Source organism: Enhydra lutris, unplaced genomic scaffold, assembly GCF_002288905.1.
Source record: "Enhydra lutris kenyoni isolate GAN:26980312 unplaced genomic scaffold, ASM228890v2 scaffoldscaffold50, whole genome shotgun sequence".
Taxonomy (NCBI): domain Eukaryota; kingdom Metazoa; phylum Chordata; class Mammalia; order Carnivora; family Mustelidae; genus Enhydra; species Enhydra lutris.
In genome coordinates, this window is record NW_019154134.1 from 9,908,151 (window position 1) to 9,920,852 (window position 12,702).

The 12,702-nt window shown below is 39.0% G+C and overlaps 1 protein-coding gene across 4 annotated transcripts in view; it reads right to left on the reverse strand.

The window, feature by feature from the left end:
- The window catches only part of LOC111156885 (phosphodiesterase 4D), an 887,389-nt gene that overhangs the window by 218,817 nt on the left and 655,870 nt on the right, over positions 1-12,702 (reverse strand). For all 4 annotated transcript variants that reach the window (XM_022518023.1, XM_022518024.1, XM_022518026.1 and 1 more), the window contains exon 2: positions 6,678-6,869. In XM_022518023.1, coding sequence (XP_022373731.1) covers positions 6,678-6,869 — 192 coding nt within the window. The remainder of the gene's footprint in view (positions 1-6,677; positions 6,870-12,702) is intronic.

Here is a 12,702-nt window from a genome sequence, read left to right on the forward strand (position 1 = left end):
GTTGAGATCATGTTAGAGGATTCTCAAATGGTAAATTAAGGTTAAGAAAGGAGATGGACTCACTGGTGTAATAAGATCTAAACTCTAGCTAGGCAGGACTATAAACTTTTCATGCAGATCCTGGGAGGACTAGAACTTTTGTAATACAACATATCTTTTTCTTTTCTTTCTCTCTTTCTTTCTCTTTCTTCCTTTCTTTTCTCTTTCTTTCTTCTTAGTGATTTTGCTTGTTTATTTGAGAGAGAGAGAGGGAGAGAGAGCACAGGCAGTGGGAGGGGCACAGGGAGAACCAGACTCCCAGCTGAGCAAGGATCCCCATGTGGAGCTCCATCCCAGGACCCTGAGATCATGACCTGAGCCAAAGGCAGAAGTTAACCTATTAAGCCACCCAGGTGCCCCTTATTTTTCTTTCTAGAGATCCCCTAGTAAGGCCAAGCAGGAATAATGTAACCTGTAACTGAAGAGATGAATAGACACATAAACAATCATCCTTCCTTTTTCAAACCCAGGACTAGAGGTGGTACAGCGTCTTTCTACTCAAGAAGTGAGGAAGAATGGCTAGGACTGAAAAACTCACATGAGGGGCTCAAGAGGTGGTGAGGGAGTTGCTAACTGCTAAAGAAAGGGTAGTGATTTGAGAAGTGGATGAGGGATAATGCCCATTACCTGAGAGAATGTCCACATGTGGCTAATCAGTGGACTGATCAATGCAGTCTTGAACTTCTGTAGGATGCTGGGGACTAATGAGCTAGACTGCCAGGTGGGCCCCATTTTCTATGCTACATCGAGTCTACTCACCTCCTTCTCATTGCCCATTCTGCACCTTTCCTCCCATCTTTAACATATATAAGTATCTAAGTATGCATAAAGAGCTACATTCCTAGCCTCTGGATTTTCTATGTTAATGTTTATTCAGCAGAAGCAAGGGACTAGAGGACCTGTTATCCTGGTGAACTGAAAAACTTTTTAACTAAAGTGGTTTGCCAGGCAGCTTGTCTTCAATAAACTCACAGTTTTTTTGACTAAATTCTATTTGTCTTGTCTCTGGTAATTTTTCTGTTAAATTTTCCAGGGTATCCATGTATTTGCAAATAAAAATAACATTACTTACTGGAGGGAGTGCAACAAGAGAAATAAGTGTTATTCAGAAGTTAAAACAATTTTAAAGGCATTCTGAGGAAATTTAAGAGGGAAACAGCTGCATATATTTTATGTAATTATTCATTTACTCTGTGATTTTCTTCGTGTTTCTTCATGACAGCATTTGGGCAACCTTCTGCTACGCAGTCATTTCTGTAGTTATAAAATAGTTCTTACTAATAGTGGTAGCTTAAATTCGCTTTTCATGTATTTATATCTCCACTGTACTTATGCTAATACTTAAAATTTTCCTCTTTCTTATTATTCTTGCTATGGGGGACACACTGAACAAACTAGGTGGTAGTCTTCCGAGCAGAAGTTCCAGAAATTTCTCTTTTGCCTTATATAAGCCAAATTTTTAGATGCTAAGTTTAGCCTCATCTTATAGACTTGTATATATTTTCCAAGAGTTAGTCACGTATTTTTTATTGCTTCTTTGACACATTTGAGCTTTTATTTAATTTTATTCTTTTTTTTAAAAGATTTTATTTATTTATTTGACAGACAGAGATCACAAGTAGGCAGAGAAGCAGACAGAGAAAAGGAGGAAGCAGGATCCCCACTGAGCAGAGAGCCTAATGTGGGGCTCGATCTCAGGACCCTGGGATCATGACCTGAGCTGAAGGCAGAGGTTTTACCGCACTGAGCCACCAAGGTGCCCCTAATTTTATTCTTAAAATATAATTAAAAGCCAAATTTTCAAAATGCCAAATAATCCATTTGGTCAAAAGCATTTGGTCAACAGAGACTTCCATTTCTTTTTTTTTTTTTTTTTTTAAGATTTTTTTGTTTATTTATTTGACAGACAGAGATCACAATTAGGCAGAGAGGCAGGCAGAGAGAGAGAGGAGGAAGCAGGCTCCCTGCTGAGCAGAGAGCCTGATGCGGGGCTCCATCCCAGGACCTGGGATCATGACCTGAGCCAAAGGCAGAGGCTTTAACCCACTGAGCCACCCAGGTGCCCCAAGACTTCTATTTCTTAGCTGTTTGTGCTGCAACAGTTCCCAGCACTTTGTTTATAATGGCATTACCAAGATAATGTTCTAGAAATTATCAAAATGTTTGCCGTGCTTTTAAAAAAGTTTAAGCTCGGGGCGCCTGGGCGGCTCAGTGGGTTAAAGCCTCTGCCTTCGGCTCAGGTCATGATTCCCAGGGTCCTGGGATCGAGCCCCGCATGGGGCTCTCTGCTCTGCAGGGAGCCTGCTTCCCCCTCTCTCTGCCTGACTCTCTGCCTACTTGTGATCTCTGTCTGTCAAATAAATAAATAAAATCTTTAAAAAAAAAAAGTTTAAGCTCTAAGGACCTTGGATCTCTTATTTATAAAACAGAATGAAGTTTCTATCCATAGGACTATGAAAAATATCAAAGTATCAGATTGCAGATGTGGAAATACTTGCCAAATGAAGGGTGACATACACAGCCAATGATGGTTATTATGCCCATTATTAGTCTTATTTTCTCCTGACGTCTCTACTGTTTAACTAGTATCTATTTATAGAAGAGAGGATGATGACATCTTGTCTATTAAGAAGCAATGATTTTTCCATCTCACTTTCTCAATAAATTAAACAATTGTATTTCAACTTGAGCATTTAAAAGTTCTCCAAAACATTTTATTCACATAGATAATCACTGACCTTCACTGCTACTGTTTGTACTTGAGGTTTCTAAGGGGTATTCTCAATGGAAACGTTAACTGGAACAATAAATATAAAATCATCAAAAGTGATTAAGATATATGATGATGTCATTCCCTGTAAAGGACAGTTGAATTACAGACACTGAATAATCTTCCTGAATAACTAGGTGAGATAAGAAAATAGTGGTTTACATGTGGCCACGTGTGGAGTCAAATGAAGAGAAGGCATAATCCTTTATGTGTAGAAGGTATGTGTACTATCAGATTAAAGACTAACATGACAATTATTTATTCTATTCACCTTGCTTCTTGGAGAAACTTGATCTTCCTGGCAGAAAGTATGCTTTCCAGGAACCTATAATCTTATTGATCCAATGTAAATATCCAGGGGGAATGAGAAAGCTGAACATGTCAAGACACTATTTTCAAAAATTTATAGAGTTGTATCAAGGCCTGATTAAATTTGTCATTCTTATATGAATCCAATCAGATAAAGAAACTCTTGAATAGGTATAGGGAAAAAATGAGCTCACCCTTGTAAGTTTGCTTTGGAAAGAAAATACCACTTAAATATGAAATATAGACTTTTCATAAAATGCATGGAATATTTAATCTTTAGTAGAAGGTCTAAGAGAAATAATCTATACACTGGTATCCAAGAATCAATTTACTAAAAGATTAGAAAATAGATGACATCACTTGTCTATGACTTTCCCGAAATTAATCCCTTTACTTGAGTTCATGATGTCTATTCTTGTCAGCAGCTACAGCGCCATATTTAATGTCCCTTCTTGCCTTAGTTCATGTGTCCTGAATTCAAAGAAATTTTTCCTTGAACTTAATTCTCCCTGAAGCAGCATTAATCCTCTCTCCCCCTTTAACTTGTCAAATTTAAAAAAGAAGCTTGCATCTGCTGATATCTCTGCTTTGAATTCACCCCTCAACCCAGTGGGTTTCTAGTTCTATTATCTTCACTTGGCTGTCAACCCAAACCTAGCAATTACAGAAGGTAACTGGTTCTTCTAATATCTCCTCATCCTCTGGACAGTCGTTTCTGCTCTCTGTTCTTATCCTTTAACTGTAGTCTCATTTTCCATAGAGTTCTATCCTCATCATGTAAAACCCAAATTCATTATCCTTTATCTGCCATCATGTTGTCCACTCTCTATCCTGTGTTCCTCATGTCAATGTCACCACTCACTTACATGTTCAGGGTGAAAACTTCAGCATTCTTTTTGATTCTCCTACCCCTTGGCTGTCTGCCCCCCCCCCCCCCCCCACACACACACATAAGCACACGCCATTTCCTAAGCCTCCTGCCACTAGACCAACTTCATCCCACCTCCATTTCCTTCACCCGGGCCTGTATTATGTTTAGCCAACTTTTTTTCTACAAATTTCAAAATGATCTACTTGCCTATAGGCCCTTCACTCTTGAAAATCATTTAACAACAGGATAATCAGAAGCAACAAAAATAAGAATATGAGCATGACAAATCCCTGCTAAAAATCTCTGAGACTCTCAGGTCCCACAGACTGTATTCAAATCTTCTTTCTATCCTGCCACATTTCGCTATTGACATCAACCAGACTGTCACTATTTAAGTGAGCCATGATTTTCTAGGCCTCACATTATGCAAATGTTGCCCCTCTTAGTTGCTTTTCCGTGCCTGGCAAACTGTCCTTCTCCTCTCTCCGCTCCCATAATTTTGAGTGTGCCTCAAGGACGGTGCTCACCATTTTTTAGTATAACGGTCTAAAACGTCAGCCCTTCTACTATCTGCAGATTGGCAGCTTTGAATATAACATATTTGCTCACTAAGTTTACATTTTGTGTGAATGAGTAAATGAGTATCTCAAATTTCAAAGGTGAGAATATGGGACAAAAATAACATAGGACAGGGCCATTGGGAAAAGAAAGTTGTTTTGGGGTTAAGAAGAATGGACACCATTGTCCACATTATACACTGAGTTAATGATGGATATATACTAATAATGAGAATAGTTGACTAGAAAATATAAATTCCCAGAAAGCATTTAAGTGCTACAGATCTGGAGCTCAACTCAGGTTGTAGGACCAGAGATACTGAACAGTATGTCATCTGGTGAAAGCTGATAGTTGAACCCATATAAAAAAGAGTTTTCCAAAGCACAGACTAGAGGTAAGGGGCTATACTTTGGGGAAATATGTTGCAGGGTAACAAAAGATGCTGGTGAACGGGAGGTTTGTGAGCAGGAAGGAAGAGAGACTACACAGCGATGAAGGGCAGGAAATGAGATGTACCTTGTATTTCCTCTAATGACAAGCACCATTCCTTCTACCCAATGGGTGACTGAGAAATATTACTTAAATTAATGGATCTTCTGAGGTAAATAGGAATGGAAGATAGATTTCAGAATATCAAGGCAATACAACATGGTAAGGAACCAGAGACAACAGATGTAGTTCTGTGGGATAGAGGCAGGAGGATGGGGAGACCCAGCACTGACTGAAGAAGTTTCATTGTCAAAAAGGCAGAGAAAAGCAAAAGTAGATTGAACATTTTTGGAAAGATGGTCTAGATCTGTGCTTCATGAAAGGCAGGTGGTGAGACAATTGTACCTGTAGCTCACAGGGATACACATTAGGGCTTACATGTCGTCTTTCCCAGAATGACTAGAACTGAGACCTGTCATTCCATGAGATGACTAGTTAACTGAGATGAAGAACCCTGTCTTGTAGTTTTCTTGTATCTCCTGCAAGGCCTCAAACAGAGATAGCTACAAAATTGGAGTTTAGTAACTCAGTATTTGTATTTAGTAACTGTAGTATTTGAATGAAAATGCCTGCAGTTTAGTTGTTCATTCCTGAAAAAAATATACTATCATCATCTTACAGCTATTAATAAAATGACAACCAGAACCACAGCTTGTGAGAAATGGGTAAAATACAATTTCATTTCTAGAGCCTCATTTATACCTATCGGGCATATGTTGACCATCTGTTGGCAAACCAAGAATAACACTGGACCCTCAGAGACCCCAGACCATCTAATTCCTTATGATGAATTGCAACTTGTACTGAGTTTTTGAGATGGTGTCATGAAAGATGGTGTTATTGAACAAACGTCCAGATGCAAGAGGAGGAAAGTGGAGACGAGACTATACAGGGGCAGAGTTACAAATAATAGCACAGCTACTGAGTAAGAGTACGTTCCTATTTAGGAGCCTCCAGAAATCAGAAAACTAATGAACACTACAGTAAACACAAAAATGGAGTGTTCTGAGAAAATGAGTTAATAATGGTATAGGATCTGCAAACTTGCTTCTCAGTTTTAATTATTCTCCAAGCTGTGCCATGTCTTAAATGACATTCAAATCTGCCCAATGTTTCCATGCATGCCTCTAGTGATTAATATTCCAAAAATGGTTAAATTTTAGCAAAACCCTCCCAATCTCTCTCAAGTGATATGGCAAACCCGTGCAAACATCTATACCATACACCACTGAGATATATTCAAACTGCTATTCAGTCTATTATCATAAGGTTTTCAAACGGAGTTTGAAGCATTTTGAAATATCAGAAAATGTTCATGTGGCTAGGTAGCTACAATTCAGGTCCTGAATATAAGCTAATATTTTAAGTATAAATGTTTCCATTAAACATTTAATTCTCACTTTTCTCGGATAATGTCTTCTCTGGGAAAATAAATGTTTCTTTTCGAGAGAGACAAGGTACTCAAGTTAAATCTACCATTTATCTTCAGCTTATGTAATTTTACTCACTGTTCTTTCAAACATAGAGAATGATGCAGTTTAAAAAAAAATCATTGGTTTTATTATGTCACCAACTGACCAGATAAGTGTACCTGATTTTCTATAGAAGTTCCGTCTTCCTTTTGCTCATCATTATACTTACATATCACTGGCAATGGAGGAGTTCCGGGACATTGACTTCGGAGACAGGTCATAATCGCTGTCAGATCGATACAGAAAAGACTCGCGACGCTGACTGTGGACAAAGTTTGCTTGGAGAATTAGCCCGGATCCTGGGCTGGTCATGGGATCCAAGGGACTCCGTCCCGCAGATGTGCCATTGTCCACATCAAAACTGTAAAAGAAGGAGAAGGAATAACATTGCTATGAATGTTTGCTTGCAGGTATTTTAGTAAAGGCAGATTTCAGTTCAGGAAGTCAAAGTGGGAACATTGACAGCTGATATCCACTATTAAGACGTGATAATATTAAAACACACAAAAGTTAAAAAAAAAGACACATGGCTTCATATCCTTGTCTTCCTTAAGTTTAGGGTACTTTTGTTCATCAGGGTACTTTTGTTTATTTTGTGTCTCTCTAAACTGGGGATTAAAAGGAACCATTGTGCAAAAAGAATAGTTCTACTAAGTATATTCTACTAAGGAACCATTCTACTAAGAATAGTTCTACTAAATTTCTTTTAGGAAAAGAACAAATACATAGCAATCTTGTAATGATTTGGATTCAATTCAACAAGTTCCCATTATACGCCTAACATCATCACTTCCTGAAACCTGGGCTCTCTCCCATCCCACCTACACCCATCCAAACATGAATTTCTGCTGGATCCATTTCCCTCCACCCCCAAATCCAATATATTAAGTTCAGGATTTCATCAACTCCTACCTACATTATTATAGAGCCTTTAAGTTAGTCTCTTGAATCCATTTTCCAGTCTGTACCTCGTGGAGATTCTTCCTAAAGTTTAAATCTGACCATGATCTTTGTCAGCTCAAAACTCTTCAGTAGTTCACTATTGTCCTCAGGATAAAGTCCGAATTTCTTGGGTGGACTGACAGAGTCTGAACTATCCATTTTCAGTTGTAACAACCATATTCCCAACCTCAACTTGCAACCTTTTCCCATCAGCCACTTTATGTTCCACTTAATGAACCACCACCTCCTCGTCTCAATCAGGCCATCACTACCTAACAATGTCCTCATTGTTGCTCATCCTTGAAGACTTTACCTGAAATGCTGCCCTGATGCCCCACACCTTTATGATATGCCTTTCTCTGTGCTCCCAAGACAACTTCCCGCTCCTCGCATTTTTAATGAACTGAAAATGTGTACCACTTGGTTTCTATTCCTAGATTGTGAGTTCTCTGAGAATGGAGACTCTGGGTGTTCTTAGCACTTCACATGGCCACTCAGAAATCTTTACTAAGCAGTTCGTGTAGGTGACTGAATAACTAGAAGACACTGTGCTGAGCAATACAGACTTTAGAGGTGGGAAAAGACAAAATCACGAATGCACAGTTCTTAATGTCATAGTCCTTATAATTGAGATAAACTTTCTACAAAGAGCTTTTCTAGTCACATATCAACCAGTATTAATGTCAAGTCTCATGTGTTCTTATGAGAGGGCTATAAAAGCTCAGATAGCCCAGTAAGTATGTGGTTTAAAAATTTGTTGAACAAATAAATAAGTGAATTCAAGTTTAGTTGTTATCAATGTTTTTCCCATTACAGACGTTATGTAAACTGGTAACTAATTTAAAAACATTCTTTTATTTTCTCCATTGGAGTTATTAGTAAATAGTATTATGACTCCAAGATTGGAGGCCAATGTAGAAGTGAAGGGTTTGATGTTTCATAAATCACCTGTGAGTCTATACTAAATAAGAAACACTGACTCCAAATTAATCCATCTAGTTAAAAAAGAAAAGAAAAGAAAAGAAAAATTCATATTCTAACTCCAAATTAATCCATCTAATAAAAAAAAAAGAAAGAAAAACTCATATTCTAACTTGGCCATTCATAAACAAATTTTCCAATTTAAATTTTTTGAAGGATTGCACCACTTTATAGATGTATTTATTTGGTCACCAAAGACAATGAGAAGTTTTTGAGTTGAACAGACTCGTTTTATAGACAGGCTACCAGCTCCTAGAGAAGTTAACTGGGGACACCTGGGTGGCTTAGTCAGTTAAGGGTTGGCCTTGGGCAGGGTCCTGGGATCGAGTGCCACACTCAGCAGGGAGCCTGCTTCTCCCTTCTCTTCCCTGCTTGTGCCTTCTCTCACTATCTCTGTTTTTCTCTCTCTCAAACAAAAAAATAAATAAAATGTTAAAAAAAAAAAAGAAAAGTTAATTGGCCAAAGTTACTGAGCTAACGAGATTTAATCATCTACTGTTCCTGAAGCTCTTCCAGCTCTAATGAATAATTAGTAAACCATAAATGTATGTTAGCAACTGTGACATGCAAGCAGGGGACATCTGTTTCCCTGGACAAGGAATTTCATGCATGTGGGACTTTGGGCATTCTTTTTTTTTTTTTTAAGACTTTATTTATTTATTTGACAGGATAGAGAGATTCCAAGTAGTGAGAGAGGCAGGCAGAGAGAGAGGAGGAAGCAGGCTCCCCACTGAGCAGAGAGCCCGATGCGGGGCTTGATCCCAGGAGCTTGGGATCATGTCCTGAGCCGAAGGCAGAGGCTTTAACCCACTGAGCCACCCAGGCATCCCAACTTTGGGCATTCTTGAGGAAGGCCAGAGGGGGGAAAGGATCTCCAATCATGAGAGATTTATTCAGGACCTCAGGCAAGCTCTTCTTGGATATGCTTAACTAAATAAGCACTTATTAAGCACCTCTAATGAGCACACTGAGATACAAAAATAAAGGTGATAAGATTAATCCAAGCTGGGTTTAATCCAGACTTCTAAGAAGTTTTCATATAATAGTAGTATTTTAAGAGGGCTTTTGAAGGCATTTAGTATTCAACTGAAAGACACTAAAGTCCTTTAAAGAGGAAGAGAAAAAGGGAGATTTCAGTCATTGCAACAGTCATTGCAGCTTTTCAGTATGCAGAGGACCTAATGTGAACGCGTAAGAAAACGTTTATGTCTATTTCCCTTCAGATGCTTTTACTGTTTTAAAAAGGTAAAATATATTTCACTGCTATGCATAAGTAGAAATATAAGAGATACAGGAGTGACTCCTGGTTTAGTTTTTCTCAGTTCAACTGAATAATACCAATACCATCCCCCAAATCAGTTAATTCTTTTACTATTACAATTTTTCCAATTAAGTTAAGCAACTTCTCAAACTTTTCACTGTAAGTTTTGGGAAAAAATAGTGCTAAGTATCTTAAAATATTTAATAGTCTTTATAATAGTGCTACTTATTAAAACCAAATATTTATTAATAAGTCAATAAAATGCTTGGTATGGGATATTATAGGGGCTTTGTTCTTTTTCTATGTAGGATGTAATGTAATATTTTGTCCACTAGATGGAGACCACCACCTTAAGGAACATCTACTGTAAATAAAGGCCAAAACTATTTTTTATACTCATGAAAACAACCCCATAACGATTATACCCAAAATAAAACCTCACAATCTGTAAGAAGTGATTACCAAAGGTTGGTACAATTATATTAACTAGTAAGTATTAGTATTAGCTTTACAGATTGAGAATGATAAAAAAAAAAAAAGGTCCCTGGTGTTTTATCATTTATTTTTATTTAAAACAAAACAAAAACAAAAAAACTTGAGATGCTCTTTTGTTCAAAAATTAGAACTAAGGAGCTTCCTTGAGGAAGTCAGGTTTAGGACAAATCAAGGCAGTACTGCTTCTCTCAGTGAATAGTAAATTAACTGGGAGTTAATTTAGGCTGAAAATATAGGTGGGTTCATATAAAATACTTATTTTTGAAACACAACTTTATAAACAATCCATGTCAAGTCGTTATTAATAAAACAAGAAGGCAGTGAAGTTTAACCCTAACCTTAGATACTTGAACCAAAGAGACCAACCAACCCTGAACTTCTTAAGCACACTCTTTGGCAAACATTTTCATGTAACGAACCTTCTCGTGACTCACGGCCAAAGATATAGAGTCCAAGTAAAAGATTAGCAGAAGCTTGGGAAAGTAATTGAAGAATTGGGGAGAGTAATAATGATGATGGTGGTAAGAGTAATCATAATGATAATAATGACAATAAAACTTCTGGAACACTTTCCATGAGCCAGATCTTGTGCTCTGTGCCTTACATTATCTCATTGAATACCCACAATAACCCTCTGAAGTAGGTGTTATATTTTCCACTTGACAAGTGAATAATCTGAGTCAACGGAGTAGTGGCTCCATGTTAAGTAATGTGTTCAAGGCTATGCAGTTTGCAGGTGGGTTTTAAACTCAAGCTGTCTTGAATCCAGAGTCTGGGAGAATGATCACTGTGTGTCTGTCTCTACTGCAAAGCCACCTACTAACCATTAGAAAAGTACAAGAATATCTTTTAGCTTCCTCCCCTCGATGGAACTTCAAATGTTAACTCTTTGAAAGGATCATTCATATATAAGTATCATTAACTTACAGATCTTGCATGTCAAGCTTAATTCTGAGACTCTGCCTTTATGAGTCCCTACATTTTGGAATTTGCCACCTTTCCTATTTTTCCAGTTATGAAGACAACAGTAAGGTGTAAAAGAATGTCTGCTGTAACCCATCTGATGGACTTCTTTACAGAGCTCAAGAGTTCATTTGGAATAAGGGCAGTCGGTGGGTGTGCGGAAGGTCTTAGCAAATGGAACTAAGTGAGATGCTCTATTATTCTACATGTTTGCTGTCCTTCATGCAGTTCAAGGAGGCATACATTCCCTAATGGAGCTGGCTTTCACCCAGAAGTCATCTGTGGAGAAACACCGATGCAGTTGTGGATGGCACCCCGTGAAGGGGCAGGAAGAGTGATGATCAGGTGGCCTCCCACAATCGAACTGTTAAGGGCCATGTGTACTAGCACTACTCAGACCACTTCCTCCACAGGCCCATCCTTTTCTGTGGACTCCATTCCACACAGAAACCAAACAGATAACAGACAGACCAACCAATCAACCCAACTGTTCCCTATCTCTCCACACTGTCCCCTGTGGGTGGAATGACTTATCCTGACCCACCTTCCCTTTAGCTTCCTCCACTGCTACCACAGTTTGGGTCTCCTGATCTTGCAATTATTTGCTTGGAGTCATTTCCCATCTTTTGGCCTGATGTTCAACCCTGCTTCTGTTGAGACATTTTGCCTCTCTTCTTGGCCATGATTTGGGCTTTCCTCTGAGCCATGGTCCTGCTATTGTGCTGGGTAAGCAGCTCACCTCATGTAGCCTGACCCTCAGGACCTTGCATCTCCAGACTGGAGCCTGAAGGAGGTTGAGAAACATGAAGACTCCAAGGGAGAAACTGCTGGAAGCCCCTATCAACAGATGTCCCATCATCAAAGCATCTGTGAAGAGCTCCCATGGGAAGAACCCAGAGAGAACTAGCAGCTGCTGAAAGCTGTATGCTGGTGGGAACCCTGGAAGTCCCCATTAATGCTGGGAGCATCTGAGAGCTGCCTCTGTCACTGTGTATTAAGAACACTGGTGTGTTGATGATAAAGATCTTCCTGCTCCTTGCTGGGGGTAGGGAGAGACCCAAAATGTTCCTGTTAAGACATTTACTTGGGAGATAGAAAAAGTGGGTTAAATTTCAAATCCTGGTTCTGCCACTTTCTGGTTGCATGCTTTTGGTCAAGTTACTGTACCTCTCTAAGCCCCCAGTTCTGATAAGAGTAATTCCAGTGTCCAGCTCCAGGGCGGCGAAAGAGATTAGAAGAGAAAACGTTTGGAAAGCATAGCACACTGCCTGGTGGCAGGACCTTCCCAGTATTTAGCAGCTATTGTCATTTTTATTGTTATTGCCCTTTATCGTTGAGGGGGACTTTTCTCTGTGCCCGAACACACTGCTTTGGGAAGAACCTAAAGTAAGAGATGAGAGAGGAAGGGAACCGGGAGGGTGGGGCAGCCAAACCACCTGAATCAAACACAAGGAAGCACTGAGGTGAGAAACACGGCAGCCAGATCCCTCTTCCAGCTTTAGCTGTAATCATTCCAACTCCATGATTCCAGTGTGATAACATCTGGGGAGAG